Below are 20,214 nucleotides of genomic sequence, written 5' to 3'. Positions count from 1 at the left end.
ATATCTCAAAACAACTGACACACAAAGAAGCACCGGTATTTTAATAGTTTTGTTTAATAATTAAATTGTTGACATAAAAAAATCAGACAATGTTTAAAGATACACATGAATATAACAATTAAGCAGAAATCAGAGCAGTACAACATGAGATCAGATTGTCATGATGCTTTTTTCATCACAGTTCACAGTCTGTAAAGATGGCGTCTGTCCGTCAAGCCGATGTTGAGTTAAAATCTTTCAACATCATTCTGCAGCTCGGATGGATTTATTCCTCATCAGTGCGTCCAGTTTCTCCAGCTAAGATATTCTTCCAAAAGAACCTAGAAGAATAAAAACACCATCAGAAACATTCAGTGCCATTTAACTTGCTTATTTTTCGGTATCCCAGCTGTAAGCAGCTGCTTCTTATTTCATCCACGCAGTATGATTGGAAACAGCTGGGACGGCTTCACACACAAGGGAAGAATCCACCAACCGACCCGTCTGACATGCTAGAGCTTGTTAGTGAAGCCTGCGCCGTGTCAAAGTGTAAAAACAACAATTTGCTGTCACTGAAAAAGACAGAAGGAGGGTTTGTTTCTGAGCAGTTGCCAGGGAACAGACAGAAAACAATCAAGCTTACAATGCTCTGGAAAAACAGCACAATGTTGTTTTTTTTTATTTAAACCATTGAAGAAAAGCCACAGAATGAGAAGTGAGCACTGTTGAAAGTTCTCTTTTCTTTAAAGCTGATCCATTATGGTTCACTGATCAGTTTAGGAAAGATCTATGGTCTATACAAAACATGTTCTTCACATTTTTTGCACAAATTTATTCTAAGATTTCAGTTTTGAGATCCTTTTAGAACAAGCTGTTTTATGGCATCCTGTCACTTTAAATCCAAATACGCTGCTGCTGTCCACGCCCCGAAACTCAACGTTTACACTCAAACATGAAAATGGCTGCGAACAGATGCGCAATTATAAAACTGTACATCTTTGAAAAGCATTCATAGAACCTCCTGCACAAACACAAGAATGCAGCAAGTGGCTTCTGGATGGTAAGTCAACAAAAAAAACTCTTTGTCTTTTCCAGCAGCCATTGTACAGCACATACAGAGATAAAACTGGCTGTCCAAATACGCTGGAGCTCCGATTGCGTTGCCAAACGAGGCTGAGCTCGGTTGGGGTTGCTAGGTAACAGAACAGTACCTGTCGAGCGTGACTTGATAATTGGGAAAGTTTTGAAACGGCTCATTTTCCAGACACCAAAAAAACTTTAACTTAATCCCAGAAACATCTAGGTAGGTTTTTTTTTTTAACCACTTGGGCTGTTTTTAGAAACAGCTGAGACCCAGCTGTAAATATAAAACTGTAAAAAATGAGAATTTTATTTAATGGTCCCCAGTAGTTTAACAGCTATGATGAGGTCAACTGACCAATTATTTTTAAACAAATGAAAGTTCAGGCACTACAGGCAGAGCCAGAGTTAGATTAGATGTTTGTTTTTCTGACTCGTCCATACATGAAAGATAAACTGTACAAACATTTTTTCTGCCCCTATCATTTCATATCTACTGCATCTGCCAGGGTGAAAACAGATAAGATGTTGCAGACAGTATGGCTCTGTCTTTTAGTTGTTAAACCTTATAGACTTAAACAGACTTTGTGTTTTTATAGTGCTCTACCTCATTCGCATATGTAATAAAAGTGAAGTTTGAATTTACATTTAATACTTGAAAATATCCAGGAGAGTCATCGTTTCTGTGTCAGAAAACCGTTGATACAAGGAACTTACAATGGACTTTGTTTCTCAATCCTCTCAATACCTCTGTTATCCTTGTTGTTTGTACACATTTCTTCCTTCCACTAAGCTTTACAGACAGCTCTGGAAAAAACTAAGAGTCACTGCAGAGAACCCGACTGAAAACCTCCTCGTTATTCCACCAAGTATCGATTTCTGAACTCTTCCTGAGTTAAAACATTAGTATTGTTGTTTCAAAATAAATATAAACTTGTATTCTTTGCATTATTTGAGACCTGAAAGGACTGCTTTTTTTTTTGTTATTTTGACCATTTCCCATTTTCTGCCAATAAATACTAAATGTTTGCTTGGAATTTCAGAGACATGTTGTCAGTAGTTCATAGGATAAAAGAATAATATTCATTTTACTCAATAATACTCTTATTAAGATGCTCCTGCAGCTTTTGGTTGTTTAGGACAAATTTTTTCCCCTTTCTTTGTTATTTGACCGTTAAAGCCTAGGAGTTCAGAGAAAAATAAAATCAGGCCATTTCCTCAGTGTTAGTGATCATAAAAACAGAACTACAGTCAAAACAAAACATCAAATGAAGACCGAGAAGTCAGGGTAAACTAATTCAGCTTAATAGAAACAATATAAATGTTCAATTTAGTGACTTATTAATTTTTTGTTAAATTTAAATTTGTAGCAAAACAATGAGTCAAACAACTAAAAAAGCCTTCTGTATACACATTTAAATATTTGACTGTGTCTGGCATAATTAAAAAATAAATTGATGCTTTTTGTTTCTATCTGGTAAATTAAAAAGACAGCATTAAGTTTCTAAGTCAGAAAACTTTCAAACTACTTGGAGAACTTCACCTGTGTTGTCTGAGTCTGATAAGATGGGAGAATGAAAGTGAAAATGTAAAAGCAGGATAAAAAGAATCGATCGGCATCTCAAGTTATTTTCTCAGGTTTTGTCCAGATTTTTGTTCAGCTGCAGCTCGATCATGTTCTGCACAGCAGGGAGCCTGAGCTGCAGCTGTGAGCTCACCGCTGGAGACCAGAGAGGAGAAACATCCAGAAGGAGAGAAAATACAGGAGAATTTCTCTTTTTAATGTCAGAATAGCCAAACTAATTCCAATTAATGCCACAGTATTATTTTTATTTTAATAAACATGGCTGCAGAAACTACAGATTTTTGTTTTTGTTGTGTGAAAATGTCTGAAAGGTCCCTGAAGACGCCTCTGTTTACCTCTGCTGAGCAGCTGCAGGTTGCGCCCTTCCTCCTGCACCTGGAGCTGCAGCACCTGCTGCAGCAGCTCCTGCCGAAGCGTCTCTTGCACCAAACCCATTCTCTGCAGCTTCTCCCCGTTTAGACGCAACAAAGCTCGGCCTGCAAAGTGAAAGCTGCTTTCAGACATCTTAGTCTTTACATCATCATTTAGGCTTTTCCACTATTCTGACGAAAATTAGTCTAAGGATGTTTTCACACCTGATAGTCCGTTAGGCTCGGTTTGACTTTGGCCCAAAGTTGCAAAATTTGTTACATTTTCAGCTACTGTGGTTTGCTTTCGCCATGTGTCAAATGATCCAAACTAACTGAAAAAACCTGTTCCCCTTGTCACCCTTGGGGGCGCTGTGTCAAGAACCACTGAAGAAAACAATACAAAACTCTCAGAAGAAGACACTGAGCACAACTTTCTTTTTCACAAAATTTAAACAAAATGGACAAACGTCAGATTTTAGTGGTTGTGGAATTTCTCTTTTGTCTTTGGTAAAAGACCATTTCTCCTACTGGCACGTTTGTTTTGGTTGCTATTACTCAGAATGCCCTGCATTATAGTCCAGTTCCTTCTTTTGGATGGGTATCTGGTCCATTTGGTCTTCACATATGCATTCAAACCGCTCCAGAGTTCACTTCAACCGAACTGAGACCGAGGTTTTTAGATGGACTGGTTTGCTTTTTTGGTTGCGTCAGAGTTTGACTGCACGTTCACACTTGGCCAAATGAACCGGACTGGAGTTCAGTTAAAGAGCACCGAACAAGGCTGGTGTGAAAACACTGCAAGGGTCTGTTTAGTCCGCTTTAATCAAACTCAAGTTCATTTGTCTAGAAAGTCAGGTTCCTGAGGGGAAATGTGAATGTGCAATCAAACTCTGATACAACCAAAAAAGCAAACTAACCTACAGGTCTGTAGGTCCTGTTCGGTTGAATTAAACTCTGGTGCGGTTTGAATTCAAGTGTAAATCACAAGGAGATCGCAAAAAAGCAGAAAGTGGACTACAGCGCAGAGGATTCTGGGTAAATACAACCAAACGTTAGACTTGTGTTACCACAAGTCTAATGTTAAAGGGAGAAATGGTCTTTTAAGAAAGACAAAAAATAAATCCTACAACCGCTACTCCATTTTTATTTACATTTAACGTCTGCTTTTGAGGTTTTTATGTCATTTCCTTCAGTAGTTCTTGGTGTAGCCCCCCCACAGGCAAGGAGGGGAACAGGTTTTTCAATTAGTTTGGATCATTTGACAGCGCAGTGTGAAAGTGAACCACAGCAGCTGAAAATGTAACAAAAGTTGCAATTTTGGTTCCAAATCAAACAGATTCTGAAAACACCCTTATTTTATGTAATTTTATCAATTCTCTAAAGAAATTGAAAATTCTAACTGAGCTAAAACAGGAAAAGTTTAGTCTGATTTACTGTCAGATCACTTTAAAAAGGTGATTATGTGTCTTCTGATGGGTGAACCTGTGATGGCGTGCTGCGAGAACGCCTCCACGTAGGTCAGGTAGTTGTGTGGACAGTGTTTCTTCAGCCATTTACAGACATCCTGCTGCGACCAGAGAACGACGGGCCGGATCAGGCTGGGCTGCGTTGGACTCGTGTGATAGATGCCGTAATTGTCACTGGAGCGGTACTGAAAAAAAAAACAGACAAGCAGCAAAACTTTCAGGACAAAACAAGAGAAAATGTAGCTCAACGTTTAAATCTTTACTGCGGCCTCGCGCTGTGTTGAAAAGACGGCTGCAGCCGAGCATAAAGGCTGAAAAAGTCATTTATATTCATGAGGGAAACCACCACCACTTCAGAATGTAAACTGCTTTGTTCAAAGGTGATTTGCAGGACTGACCAACAGTTAATGGAAATATTTACTTGCAGAAACGGGTCACAACACAGTCCTGAAGACAGTCATGTTTGCAAGCTTTTTGCCAGATATTGGAAATGCATCTGAAATGTATGCAGAAACACAAACGTCTCTGAAGAGTTTTCAATCTTTCGTGGATCTGAATTTAATTTTAAGCTGAACTCTGACAACCAGAATCAGTATTTATGATGCTGAGTCTCTGCATGTGTTGTGGAAAACTCAAACATAGGCCACTGGGATCAGTGGCCTATGCTGATACGGTATGTATTGCATACATACCGTATGCAATAGTGCTGAGCAACATGGCTTCATAGTTAAATCTAAGATTTTTTTCATACCAAATCCGATTTTAACTGTACGAGAATAAAGCTGAAACAATACAAGAGTAAAGTCAGAGCACTACAGCTTTATTCTGGTATTATTTTGACTTTATTCTCATTATTTTTCATAAACTTGTTGCTTCGTATGTTCTGCATACTCTATCGCAAATGTTTGAATTTAATCTGTTTTTATTTTTTTCAATTTTCTAAAGCAGAAATTACAAATGACAGAAAATGTTTTCAAAAAGTGGCTTTTATTTCAGTCATCCCTTCTGTGAGTTTTATGGTGTAATTGCGAGAATAGTAGACATATTAAAATACAATTTTGCCAGAAGAACGACTTAAAATTACAAGAAAAAGTTGTTTTAAAGAGAAAAAGGTTTTGGTAATAAATCATTTATTTTTCCATGCTGGAGTTCTCGTAAAATAGCCACATTATTCTCCTTCTGTTAAGACTTCATTGTCATATGAATTTATGAAAATCTTCTTGGTGTGTATTTGAGTCGATGACATCACAAGAGGCACAGAATGGAGATGAAATCAGTAGAAAATGGCCGATGATCAACTGTTTTCAGCTCTGCAGAAAACATGAATGTCATTGTTGAAAACTGACCAAGTAATCACTAGAAATCTCCAGTGATAAAATCTGACTTTTAAAGTCTTCTTCACAAACGACCTCCATGTGTTTTATCACACAAACCCAGCTTCTTGTTGCAGATTACAAGAAAACGTCTTTGAGGAAGGAATTTGATCAAAAACAAGCGATAAAGAGAGAGAAACAAGATGTACTCAGAAGAAATCAGGACAATCAGCTTCCTTAAACCTCATGTGATGTCATCAGAGGAATGCACATGTGGAGGCTTGTTTTTATGTGGAAGACGAGACCTGCAATTAAACAAAATAAGAAAAAGTTAAACTGCCCCTAACGTGTTCTGCATGTCCCAAGCAACATCTGGAGAAAGTTTGATTAGGTTTGAATTAAGGTCTGGGTGGTGAGTAGCTTTAAAAATGTCCAGGATGTAAAACTGTACATCAGTAATCCTGTTGTCGTTCATCAGCAAGTCAGTTTTAAAGTTCACTAAGTTCGGCTTTTTCTCCAACTCTGATTTTCTTGAATTTCACAGAATAAAGATGAGCTTACAGTGAGGACTCAGCAGGGAGCCGTTTATATGCAAGAGGGAATATTATATATATATATATATATATATATATATATATATATATATATATATATAAATATATACTGTATATACGTACTGCCAACTTTTAAAATGGCATTCTTAAAATCCAACCACATGTACAGTACAGACCAAAAGTTTGGACACACCTTCTAATTAAAATGGGTTTTCTTTATTTTCATGACTATTTATAAGGCAAGAAATCCCACTTATTAACCTGACAGGGCACACCTATGAAGTGAAAACCATTTCAGGTGACTACCTCTTGAAGCTCATCAAGAAAATGCAGAGTGTGTGCAAAGCAGTAATCACAGCAAAAGGTTGCTACTTTGAAGAAACTAGAATATAAGGGGTATTTTCAGTTGTTTTACATTTTTTGTTTAGTGCATATTTCCACATGTGTTATTCATAGTTTTGATGCCTTCAGTGTGAATCTACAATGTCAATAGTCATGAAAATAAAGGAAACTCATTGAATTAAAAGGTGTGTCCAAACGTTTGGTCTGTACTGTATATGGATATCTATCTATCTCTATATATATACATATATATAGATAGATATATATACTGTATATATATATACAGTAGATATCAATAGATAGATATAAATATCATATATAAATATACATACATATATTTGTATGTATATATATAAAAAGATAGATTGATATCAATAGGTAGATATCTATATATAGATTTATATACATTTATAGAGAGAGACACAGATTTACATATAGATATAGACAGATATCTATATGTAGATACATATAGATAGATATCTATGTCTATATATATAATTAAATTTAGATATAGATATATATCTTGCCCAGAAAGATAAATAATTTTCTAAATTTTTTCCAATTTGTATAGTTTAGACTTCTAAAAGGCTCTTTTTGTCCCATGTTGTTTACATTTTCTTTGTCCAATTCTCCCTTTAATTAATAAATGTGGTTGTCTTATTGTCTGTTTAGAATTAGAAATAAAAATCTTACAACGAATGAACATGAGTACTGATGTTGAACGTGGGGGAAGCCGGAGCACCCGGAGTGAACCCACAGCTACACGGGGAGACCGTTTCCCACCGTGCAGTCCTGGCTTTTCATATTAAAATGTCCAATTAACAACAACAGTAGCTTTTTTTCCAATTAGCACCAACCAGCCAACCCACACATGGCCCCACCCCCCTTTTAAATCTAAGATACTGGAGACATAAATTGATGTCTACGCTGGATGGACGTTACTTCTGCCTTTGAACTGGCGCAGACATGAGGGAGTTAGAGCCTTTTTGATTCGCCTCCACAGAGAAATCTTTTTCATGGGGCTCTTTTCTGGTTCAGAGACGTTGTTCTGCTCAGCTGATTCTCCAGCTGCTTGAGTCTCTGATTCCTCAGGTGTAGTTTGGATTCGATCTTCGTTAAATGTAACATTCATCTGTGGAGGCGATGTTTTCTGTTTTTCTACAAGGCCACTCTCCCCTTCTGTGCAAACTACAGGAACCCTACCTGTTACATCTTCTGAGACTTTGCAAGGTTTTGTCTCTATTTGCTCAGAAGCTGTTTGTGGGATCTCTAGTGTTTCTAAATCAGATTTTGGTGTCTCAGTGCTGTTGATAAAGTTTTGATCCGTCTCTATTTTATTTACAATGGTTTCTAGTTTAGCTTTCTTTGCCGTCTTTCTCTTTTTCTTACATTTTGATTTAGTCGATGGTCTTTTATCATCTGGCTGATCCCCATTCTGTTGTATTTCTGTCACCATTTTGTCTTCAGTCGCCTGCTGTAATTCACCAATCACTGTTTCATTTCTATGAATCCCAGGTATGATGGAGGCTGTCTCATCACCGAATATTTCGGAAAAGAAGTTTTCCGGTATTGAAACTTCATCTTCTTCAGTGTCTTCCACAGAAACTTTATCAATGTTGAGGGTCTCCGGCTCACAGGCAGCTTTCATTGCTGCCTTTCTTTTGTTCTTGCACTTAGATTTCTTTGATGGTTTCTTGTCATCTTGCTGGTCCCCACTTAGTTGGGTTTCAGAGACAGTTTCTGCTTCATTGATCTGCTCTACTTTAGCGATCTCTGTTTTAATCATATGAATGTATGTTTTAATGGAGGCTATATGATCCACAACTGTTCCTAGTATAGAAACTTCCTGTTGTTCATCGTTTTCATTATTGGGGATCTGCAGCTCACAGGCAGCTTTCATTGGTGACTCTGTCCTGTTCTTACCTGTAGATCTCTGGAATATCTTGGTCAGCTGATCCTGATGCCCATTCAGTTGTGTTTCAGAGGGCTGTTTTTGTAGCACTAAAGAGACAGTTTGTGTCGAAATACTTTGACTGACTGGTTTTAATTCATAACTGGATTCCTGTAGATCCATCTCAGTTTGTGTCGAAGTTGTTTGACTGACTGGTTTTACTGGGTAACTGGTTTCCTGTAGATCCATCTCAGTTTGTGTTGAAGCAGATTGATAATTTGCTGTTTTCTGCTTTGGGATTTCTTGCCAATCTGTCTGAGTCTGAACAGAAACCACTGACTTCTTGTTTTGTCTGCTCTCTGAGAGTCCTTTCCTCGCCAGCTCTTGCTGCTGTCTAAGTTTAGCACTTAGTTTCTTATTCGTATCAAACATCTCATCAAGTTGTTTCATTAAGTATTTCTCCATTTTGTTGTCCGACGGTTTCAAGTTACCTCTGGTTTCCAGCACATCCATCTCAGTTTGTGTTGAAATTGTTCGACTGACTGGTTTTAATGGATATCTGGTTTCCTGTCCATCCATCTCTGTTTGTACCGAAGCAGATTGATAATTTAATGTTTTCTTCTTTGGGATTTCTTGGTAATCTCTCTGAATTTGAGCAGAAACCACTGAATCCTTGCTTTGTCTGCTCTCTGACAGTAGTTTCTTCACCAGCTCTTGCTGCTGTCTAAGTTTAGCACTTAGTTTTTTATTCGTATCGAACATCTCATCAAGCTGTGTCATTAGGTATTTCTGCATTTCTTTGTATTTCAATTCAGTCTCTTTAAATTTGGCAAGACACGAACAGTTTGCTTGACTTGTCTTGTCAGAAGAGTGGGGCCGATTTTGAATTTCATTTAAACTCCCTCTTTGAACATTTTCTGCTGTCTGATCATCAGGAACCTCAGTTAAATTGTCTGCCTGGATGTTGTCCTTGGGCTTACCCGTAGATGGACTTTTGTCTTTCTGATCCAGTGTCTCCAGCGATTTGGCGATCGATTCATTTTCAGTTATAAGTGAAACGTCCTGCGGTTCGGTATTTTCAGCAGAAACCTTAAGTTCTTGCTGCTCCAACCAGACTGCAAATGGCACCTTCTTCTTCTTGTGCTTGAGCGGATTGGGTGGCTGTATTTCCCTTTCAACAATGTTGTCAGATGCAACGTCTTCTATTCTTGGTTGGTTGGACTCCATTGTAACCTTTGTTTGTTTCAGGGTCTAAGTTAAAATTAGTTCTCTAGAAACTTGGTAAAGATTTCACGGTAAGTTTGATGTAAATCTCCAAATGAAATGTGCACCAAACAAAGTTTAAAGTCTTACTGTGAACTGCTAAATAAATTCTCGAGAGAAATGTGTCAACAACGGCTGCTAAACGGCTGTGATGAAAGTAGATGATGTGAGGCGCTTATATAATCGCTGGTGATGTCAGAATTCTGCCTTTGGAGTTATATTGTGATGTCACATTGTGATGTCACAGTTTATATATATATACAGTATATACATACTGCCAACTTTTAAAATGGCATTCTTAAAATCCAACCACATATACATCTTCAGTTTTATCTAACACTTTACTCCAGATAAATTCCTTCAGACGTTCTTTCTCAGAATTCTAATTCTGTGTCAATATTCAAATAAATAACTAAATATTTTTCAATTATGTTAGTATATGAAAATAATATAGCTGTTTCTTCACGCTGATTGAATTTGTAAACCTAAAATTTATTTGGTAGATTTGAATTTTAAGATTAGATTTGCCTGACAACAATAAATAAACAATTTAAACTATTATAATTCTTGAGATTAAAGTTAGGAATCTGAAGAAAAAGTCAGAATTTTGAGAAGAAAAGTCAGGATTTTGAGAAAAAAATAATTTTCAGGAACATTTTTTAGAAAGAATTTTCAGAAAGAGTCAAAATTTTCTGAAAAAGTCAGAATTCTGGAAAAAAAAGTCAGAATTCTTAAATCTAAGAATTTTGACTTAATGTTTAATCCTTACTTAATCCTTAATATTGAACCTCCTGAGTAAGGATGTTTAATATTCCACAATGAAACATGTTGCTGCTCTGAGCCTCCAGCGAAGGAACAAAAGAACGCCGATGATGAATACAGGAAGAGTAAATGAAAGGACGACATGTAAAAGATGAAGGTGAAGTGTGGAAGCAGTAATAATGCTGCTCACAGAGCTGCACAACCGTGTAGCAACGATTAAGTTCACGTTCTATGAGACGAAAATAAACCAGCCGCTGCATTGTGTGCGCTGCAGAAGAGACAAACAAAGCAATGCCTGCGACTCTGTTATCAGCCCAGCCCAGTTCTGTTTGCAGCTTTAGCTTCAGCTCCTAAAGGCCTTTTAAAACGCCTTTCATAGGCTGGAAACAAAGCCGACTTGTAACCGCGGGCTCTAAATGAGGCCAGTTCACAGCATAAATGAACCGCGACTGCTGACAACACTGACCGCGTGAGGAGACAAAGCTGCATCAGATAACAAGAGACTTTAATTTAAGCTGGAACCGCTCACGCTTCTGACCGGGTTTCACAAAGAACTAGGAGGGTAACGAGACCGGCTCGGCCGACTGGATGCTATCTGCCGCAATAATTTCCGTTTCCCAATAAACAGACACAGTGGTGCAGCAGCAAAGTGTGAGCGCTGGAAGACCTTTACTATTTAAAGCTAAAAGGCGGTAAGAGCCGCCGTGCCGCTGGGGGAGAGCAGCGCCCATTCTCTGCTAACAAAGTGTCCATTAGCCACAAAGGAGGAGGACTTGTTAGACTGGGATTTTTATTCTAGTCATGATTTTATGTACAGAGGAAAAGATGCAGACCAGCAGAAAGGAGAAAGTTTTCCTCAACGAGACATCACATCGTCCATCTTAGGGCGACATGGATTACAAAGAAAGCCTCAGATTTTTATCATAACAGATCTGATTTCTATGGCGGGGTATTAGGGACACACTAAGAAAATAAGTGTGTCCCTAATACACACTTATTAGGTATAGGTATAGGTTTGTAAATACCTATACAAAATATAGGTATTTTGTATATTCAAAATATGATTATGTTGGGTAAATTGTATTATTAGTATTATCAAATATTCGTTGTATCATGTAGCCTTGTAGTTACATTTAGATAATGTTTCTGTGTGTTAAATAACTTTGATTCCTTCCTGGGAGATAGCGGAGACAACTCTTCTAGCAGAGTTTATTGCCCAGCAATAAATTCTGCTTTCTTGTGTTATATACAACGTGTCTTACCCGGCGCCGTGTCTGGTACTTGACTGAAGCAAGAAGGATCTAGAGAGTAGATAACATGTGTCTAGATAGTAAATGTCATTTAGCGCTGCAACCATGTGATAAATTGTTTTGCCCCTCCCTTTTAGAAGTTGCAAAGCGCCCAATGTACGAGGGTTTCTAAAAGTAATAAAAAGAGAGGAGCAGACAGATGTGTTTCAGAGCGTTTAGAGATTTGTAACTGTAAGCACATCTCTGTCCGTTCTCCTCGCGAGTACAAAGAATCTAACTCTCTTGTCTTTCCTGTGTTTGTTTAAATTGTCCCTAATAGGTATTTAGACCTGACAGATTATAAATATATCAAGTTACTAATACAGTCTAGTCATAAACCAATTTCAGATACCTGGATCTTAGATGAGGTGAAACCAATTTTATGTTAAAACAACTTGCCATACAGAGCAGTGATCATCTCCAGCCAACAGATCGGAGTAAATGAATTTCTATCATGTCCATATGAATGAAAATCAAATTAAACAATGTAGTGAGGAATTAAAGTAGTTCTTTAATTAGGAAACATCGGGTTTACTGATGTTTCCTAATGGGAGGTTGTTAAAGGCTCCTCGCCAGTGGAAAAGGCTCATTATTTATAACATTTACTGTTAGAGTGGCTTAGGTTATTTTAATGCATGGCTAATTACACTGCTATTAGCTTAGCCACAGCATCTTAGCGACCCCGAAATGCCACTTTCTGGTTCAGGTTTCTAACAGGAACCTTTTGTTAGTTTTTTAGCCTGTTTTCACATCCTGCTCAATGTCTGGAGGCAAAATAAATAATAAATAATAATCTAGCCAAACAGCCAGCAGCTAAAAGAAATTGATATGGGTTCTGTTGGACTTGTTAAGCACCTCCAATCTGGAACAAACTTCTAGAAAACAGCTGAAACACTGAGTTCCTCTAAATCGAGAGTAAAACCCCTCTTGTTTAGCAAATAATATTTAATATTTTGAACCATGATAAACAAAACATTGAGCAACATATTTAATGTGTGTTGATAATTTTAACAATGGCACTTGACAAAATGTAATGTTTGTTACTCATTTTTGACTATATGATGTGTTTATAATGTTTTTCTGCACTTTGAACTGCCTTGTTACTTAAACTAAATAAACTTGGTTGTTTGTTAGAGATGGTAAGAACTTCAAAACTTGTACTTTTGAGAAAAAAATTAATTTTGTTAATGTGGGATTTGAATGTAATCAAATTTTAAATCGAAGTTTCCAAGTTATGCTACTGCACCAACAAAAATTTATTTATTTATACAGGGAGAGTCAATAAGTGTGGGAATTGCTGCATTTATTCTGGCTTCTTGGCACAGGCACATAATTATTCTGACCGAAAAAAAACAAAACAAAACAAGGAAATATGTTCAAATCACATCCAGCAGTCAGAAAAAGCGACGTTATCGACTCTGCAGCTGCAGCGATCAAAGTTGAGATCAAAAAGAAAATACCAGGATTATAAAAAGCAGCTGCAGCGTAATTACAATAATGAGGCAAATGTCTGCAGCCAAGCAAAAATCTCTCATATTTGCAAGTGGCGAAGTTCGATAAATAAGTTCTGACAACATAATGAAAAGGAATTTGACTGAAATAAAAAAAAATGTATCAGCAGAGAAGTTGTCTGAATCTAGCAGCGAGAGCACAGGCAGCTGCTCTGGGAGGAATGAATGGGGTTTGTGTTTGTGTTGTTTTTTTCTCTGGCAACAAAGTTTTACATAAAAGCTTCTAACAAGCTGCCAGAGTCTGAGCTAGTGGCGATACAAATACACATGTAACAGCTTCTGTCCATAAACTCAGGAGTGGAGATCATCAGATTTGCATCTCATTTGGTTCAACGTCCTCTAGCCGTACTTGTTCTAGGAGCTCCCTGTGTGTTTAAATAGCTGGAGAGGGTCGTTGAAATCTGATGGCCGGTCCAAATTAGCTGCTTATGAATTCATGCCCTGAATTGTTGATGTAGAACAGGCGTCAAACTCAAGGCCCAGGGGCCACATCTGGCCCCCCGTAGCTTTTTATGCGGCCCTTTAAACTCCAAATTACATCAATAAGTTCTTCCAGTTTTCACAAATCTGCAAAATTCACACAAAATCAACAAATCTCTGCATTTTTTCTGATTTAACTGCAAATTGTATCAGAATTGTTCCAAAATATTGAGTTTAAGTGACTGCTGCCTTAGCAGTACTTGATGTCAAATTGTAGTATGTAATTGAGTAATAAAACTTCACTTTTTTTTTTTTTTTTTTTTTTTCTCCGAAGAGTTTTTGCGGCGCTAGTGGCTCGTATTTTTTCCACAGTAGGCAGACAGGAAGGAGGGCGAGGAGAGGGGGGAAGACATGCGGCAAAGGTCGTCGGGACCGGGAGTCGAACCCGCGACGTCCGCGTCGAGGACTAAGGCCTCCAAACGTGGGGCGTGCTAACCCCCTGCGCCACCACAGCACGCCCCATAAAACTTCACATTTAACATCAGCACAAATATTGTAATAGTGCTTTACAAACATTTTTGAATTGGTACCACAAAATCTGTAATTTTGATTGCCAAAAAAACACTAAAACATCACATAATCCTGGAGGACTAGCTATTTAGTGATATTTTAACAATTTAATTGGTTTTATCAATATATTCTGGCACAACCGGCCCTTTAAGAACATTCAGATTTTTTATATGACCCAAAATGAAAATGAGTTTGACAGCCCTGATGTAAAAACAACTTTTGAATTTATTATATCATTTATCGTTTATCATGATACATTTCTTATCATAAGAATTATAATAAAAATCACAATAAATTCCAATTAATGATGTTTAAACCCCCTAAAACTCATAGTCTTACTTTTTTCTTCACTGTTAGTTCAATAAATATTTAATTTGAAAATATGATTAGAAGCAGTTACTGTGTGAAGCTAAGTCATACAATTCAAACTTCTTTATGTGATATGATAACAGTAATAAGTAGCTTATTACTGTTTACATGATAACAGTAATAAGTAGCTTATTACTGTTTACATGATAACAGTAATAAGTAGCTCTTATCATTTTTATTGATGATGGAAACAGAAAATATTGTGATAAAACTTTAAGCCCATATTGCTCACACCTACTAACATTTTTATCTATAAATTGAAATAAAATAAAAGGATTTCATGTAATATAAAACGGCAACATCAGAGCAGATTCTACTTTTTATGCTTTTACACTTCATTAAGTCTAATTAGCTTTTCGTCACTAAGATTTTTCCACATTTGGTCAAATTGACATTTATGTTAAAACATGATTGATTGATTGATTGATTGATTGATTGATTAAAGTTTCGGTTTGGGATAGAAGATAAAGTCTAGAAATGGTAACATTTCTCCATTCTCCAAAGTTTCAACCACATTCAATCCTTTTCCTGATTTTTCAGTACTGCATATGAATCTTCTCACAACTTTCACATTTAGCTAAAGATTTAAGAAATACTAACAGTACGAAATCTGTTGTGTGTTTTTATATAAATTATTTCACGTTTAAATCATGTTTAGAACCTGGTTTAAGACCATATTATATTTACTGGGATCTGATCCATTTTTATCCAAACCCTGGAATCGGAACACTGAGTTCTCTCTTCTTATTAAGACTGTAAATATTAACTGAAACTAATCCTGTACATCTCCAACATGAGCGTAATGACACCAGGCAGGTATTACATGGCCGCAGGTGTTTGACGTGCTGACATCATGTCGGTTCTCTGTACCTGCAGGACCTCCGTGCCCGGCTGCTGCAGAAGCTTCACGGTTCTTCCCCCAGCCGTTTTCTGTCCTCGGCCGTCATGCCAGGTTAGATTCCCACCTGTCCGCCGACTCAGCTGGTGCTTGAAGTCCTCAGGCAGAGCCCTGTACTCCACAGCGGGCCTGCAGAAACTGAAACTGGAGGCAGCTGGAGAGACAACAGGAGAAGGAGTAAAGCAACCAGATTTAGATATTGAGTGCCTTAAAAACAAAAGCCTACGGATACAAATGATTAATTAAAGGGTTAGTCTAAAGTTGACTGAAACTGTAGGTGGACTAATGACTAATTTAGAAGCGGACATTTTCTTTTGTATCAAGAGGGACGACCGTTTTCCGGTAAATGTTTAGCGAGCATTTTTTTAATTTCAACATTTTTTTTGGTGTCAGCTGGGATAAATACCAACTAAGTAAACAGAAAACTGTGGTTTTCTCACATTAATAAACACACTCCACTTTTCTGTTCATCACATCCTCACCTTTTGTTTAATATAGTTGATGCAGCTCAGTGATGCACTTCGGCTCAATGAGCTCTACTAAGGCGATAACTTAAAGAATTTATCGAGTGTTAATAAGTCTAAAGAGAACCGCTTAAAGTGCATTTTCTATCCCACACTGGACTCTGTTTGGACAGCTCCACGTTCCCGTTATGCTACGACCCGCCGCCATCTTTGTTTTTGCGTCAACTGCTCCGCTTACGAATGACCTGCAGCGCCCTCTGCTGGATGGCGGCCAAACTACAACAATAAAAGAAGGTCTACGCGGCCGTTATTAGTTAATCGATTGGAACCGATTTTAATCTAACAAACCATCAGAGGGTTTCTTAGATTAACAGGTACCCAATTTATGAGTACACGTTTTGGGTACTCAGGTAATAGGAACACAAAAATACATTTTTACTCAAAGTAAAAAGTGGCTATCCAAGAAATTACTCAAGCTTACCACGATATTTGAAAAAAAAAAAAAAAGACTGCTCAAAAGCTGAGTAACTAATCAAAAGATCAATCATTTAACATTAAAAAGAATTACATTATCAGATGGACCAAAATATAAAATTATGTGGAAATGTTAAAAATAATAATTTTTCCAAACAATTTCCATAAATATAAAACTTATTAAACATTAACAAAAACTGCCCGTGTGTGTCTGTTTCTGGTGAATTTTTGGTTAGATACAGCATAATAAAAATACTCATAAAAGTAATTTTTTCCCCATAAAGTTTCTCAAGTAAATGTAATAACTCTCTATACCGGGGGTGTCAAACTAATTTCGTTTTGGGCCAAATCAAGGTCATGAATGCTCTTAAAGAGCTAGTTGTGCCAGAATGTATTGATAAAACTTGTTCACAAACAGTTAATGAATTTTTAAAATTTAACATCGTTTCAGTTGCTCCAAGATTTTGTGATTCTTTTTGTGATTTTTTGCAGTAAAAATCAAAGTGTTTATGGTACTAAATTGGAAATATTTGCTATTTTTGCGCTTATCCATGCAACATTTTATAACTTGTTGTATAGATTATGGATTATAATCTGACATCAATTAAGGCTGAGGCAGCTGTTTAGTACAAGTAAGAAAGTTTGACAATTTTTGAGAAAAATCTGCAATAAACTTCCAATTATGTATTAGCACAAAAAAAATGTTGGGATTTGTTGATTTTGCATCAATTTCCACAATAATTCTCAATTATTATGGACCGATTGATACAATTTCGCAGTAAACAGATAAAAAAAATGCATTGATTTGATTGATAACGTAACATTTAAGCACACTTAGTATTTAGAATCTAGAGGGCCACATAAAAAGCTAGGGTGGGCCAAATTTTGCCCTTGGGCCTAGAGTTTGACACATGTGCTAAATACCATTAATCTGTAGTCAGTATCACTCAGAGTCGACGTCATTATGAAATACCTGATCTGACCTGCTCCATTAACCACTGCAGGCCTTTGAAATCCAGAGCTCAGGTGGTACAATTACCTTTAGTGAAAGGCTGGTAAGCAGATGTCAGAGCAGCGAGACAAGCCAATTTCTCATCATTACGAGGAGGCCTGCAGGCAGAGATCCAAGCCCCCTCAACAGCAGGTGGCTTCTCCACATCCAGTAATTAAAGAGTGCGGAACTATAGTAAACACGCCGTTACTGGCACAGATTCTGGCAGAAAGCCGTGGGTCATTACAGATTCATGAGCCAGATTGGACGGATTTTCTCACTTTGAAAAATATGCGTGCAGCTGTATCAGTATGTGCTACAAAGTTGACTGACACAATTTGAAAGGATGGCCAGAAGGAAAAGAGAAGTGAGGGGGAGCTGGTTTCTGAGCAGCTCATGAAAGAGTGTCCTAGTGAGTTTTTTGTTTTTAGCGCCGTGCCTCTCCTCGCTGTCATTCTGGATCTCCCGCTGAGCAGTCCAGCAGTCATTATGGCTTCATCTTCATCATCAGGTTATCTAAGAAAACTCTGCATGGCATTCTGGTTTCTTTGAAGCTTTGCTGCTTCTGCTGATGTAAACACTAATACGCCCCTTTCACTGCTATAAAACACATAATTAAACCCATTTGTCAGAGTTTTTTTTTTTTTTTTACCCCTTTTCATATCCTCTTGTTTTCTCTCTTTTTTCTGCGGGAGGAAAATGTCCTCATTAATTACAAATTGCTTTTTTCCGATTGCAAACATCTTCAGTGAAGCCTGATTACTGTTTAATTTCACTGAAGTGAGTGCTGCAGATAAAAGCTCCTCTTGGTTAACGTTGACATTAAAAATCCCTCTCAGAAACCTTGGATCTGACTAAGGAAGCCCTCTAGATTCTAGACTAAACACTAAGTGTGCTTAAATGTTATGTTATCAATCAAATCAATACAAACGAAGCTTTCGAGCTGACCAGAGCTTTGATGATGTGTTGCAGATGCTGATTTTCCTCTTTCAGCACCCTGTCTCTGTCCATCAGCAGATTGTGCCCTGCGGGCATTTATGTACGCTGCCCTATAGATTGAGAACAACCCAGTTTTTGGCTGATAATGGATGCTTTGACCTCAGCTGAATCTCCCTGAGAGCGCACAGGAGGCGCTTTGTTACCAGCTGCTTGCATTTACCCAACGAAACTGGTTTGACAAGTGAACAAACCGGAACTGCACACCGTCTCGCTAAATTCAGCTTGTTTTCCTGAAAAAGACAGGAACAAATGAATGATTAGGACAGGAATATAAAGCTTCCTACCGTCCACAGCCATGGCGAGTCCGAGCTGGAGTGAGTTTAGTGAGTGTCTCCCATGGTTTCCGCGGAGCGACGCGCCTCTCCTCCTCTCCAGCAGAAAGTTTCCTGCGCTGCGTCGCTCCACATCCTCCCGGTTCTGGTGGTTAAAACCAGCTGACGTCCTGCGCCGAGAGTGGGCTGAACTCACTCCAGGCACGCAGGAATATTTCCCCGAGACGGGCTCCGGGAGCTTCCTGCGCGTGCGCCTTCTTCTGTGTTTGTTTTTGTTTTTTCTTCCTCTCCTTCTCTCGTGAGAATGACACGCGCGGCTGTTTCTCAGGAGGAGCGCGGTGAGCTCAAAGAGCGGCCCCGGGCCCTGTAATTAACGCGGCTCGCAGAGAGACTGAGAAACAGCGCGGATGAAAAGGCTTCTCATCATCTCTGCAGCATCCACCAGAGGGGATTCCCCTCTGCCTTTCCTCACAGAGAGGGAGCTCTGTCTTTCTGATGGACGCTTTTAGAGCAGAAGAGCTGCAGGACAAGTTGCCTCTCCCTGAGTACTGACCCGGTCTTATGGTAAAGACTGGTTAGGCGACCTATAAGCTGCTGTCAGGAATAGTCAAAGTCATTATTATGAGCTCATCTTGGCTTGTAGATTGCTTAAAGGGACAGTGTTATGCATTTTCCAGGCACATATTGCCATCTTATAGCACGATCAATCAGTCAGGGGCGGCCCAAGGATTTTGGGGGCCCTAACCAGATTTTAATTCGAGGCCCCACATAACATGTGACATTTACTACATTCTTAGCTACAATGATCTAAGCATAATGCACATGCTTCATTGTGCTCTAATTAATTTGCATTTTGAAATGCATAGTGGTAATTAAGTGTTGCATATTAATTTAAGTATTTAAAAGTAACATCTGCAGACAAACAATGAATTTACAGTAAACACATTAGCAAGTTTAATATCTTTTGCTTTAAAAGTAAGAAGATATTTGTAAAATATGCGCAACGTGAAAACCCTACAATAAAATCATATGATGTTCTGGTGTTGGGGCCCTAGGCAGCTAGGGGCCAGCTCTGCCTTCAATAGTTATACAACTGCTGTATATATAAGCAAGACTTATAAGAGATGTAATTGCGATTTAATGCACAATTAGGGGCTGGAGTGTAGGAGCAATCTCTCCATTTTTAGTTAAATCTTAGAATTTAGATTATTAGTACTTTGTTGCTTATTTTCTAGCTGATTTATAATTAGAATTTTTGTTTATATATAAATATATAAACCCGTTTTTGTATATATATATATATATATATATAATGCGGTGAGGTGCAAAGCTGGTGGGGCACTGACTTAATCAGATATATAAATGTAGACCA

General features: G+C 37.9%; 1 protein-coding gene across 1 annotated transcript; it reads right to left on the bottom strand.

Annotated features, from left to right (window-relative positions):
• Positions 1 to 35: 35 nt before the first annotated feature.
• Positions 36 to 19,382, bottom strand: samd10a (sterile alpha motif domain containing 10a). The gene is made up of 5 exons (XM_032548682.1): positions 18,855 to 19,382; positions 15,615 to 15,796; positions 4,477 to 4,645; positions 2,980 to 3,120; positions 36 to 320 (listed from the first exon to the last, which is right to left on the bottom strand). Exons 1-5 carry the CDS (start codon positions 18,865 to 18,867, stop codon positions 298 to 300), a joined length of 528 nt encoding a protein of 175 aa, XP_032404573.1. The 5' UTR covers positions 18,868 to 19,382; the 3' UTR covers positions 36 to 297.
• Between the last annotated feature and the right edge of the window lie 832 nt (positions 19,383 to 20,214).

Source organism: Xiphophorus hellerii, chromosome 1, assembly GCF_003331165.1.
Source record: "Xiphophorus hellerii strain 12219 chromosome 1, Xiphophorus_hellerii-4.1, whole genome shotgun sequence".
NCBI classification, from domain to species: domain Eukaryota; kingdom Metazoa; phylum Chordata; class Actinopteri; order Cyprinodontiformes; family Poeciliidae; genus Xiphophorus; species Xiphophorus hellerii.
The sequence above is the reverse complement of the archived record's forward strand: the minus strand, read 5'-3'. Positions and strand labels throughout refer to the sequence as shown.

Bases quoted from the DNA above. Each gene is read 5' to 3' on its own strand.
- samd10a (XM_032548682.1), bottom strand. The intron at 4,646-15,614 runs GTACAGAGAACC...TTTTTTTTTCAG, and splicing joins CGGGCACGGAGGTCCTGCAG to TACCGCTCCAGTGACAATTA. The intron at 321-2,979 runs GTAAACAGAGGC...TTATTCTTCTAG, and splicing joins CCTGCAGCTGCTCAGCAGAG to GTTCTTTTGGAAGAATATCT.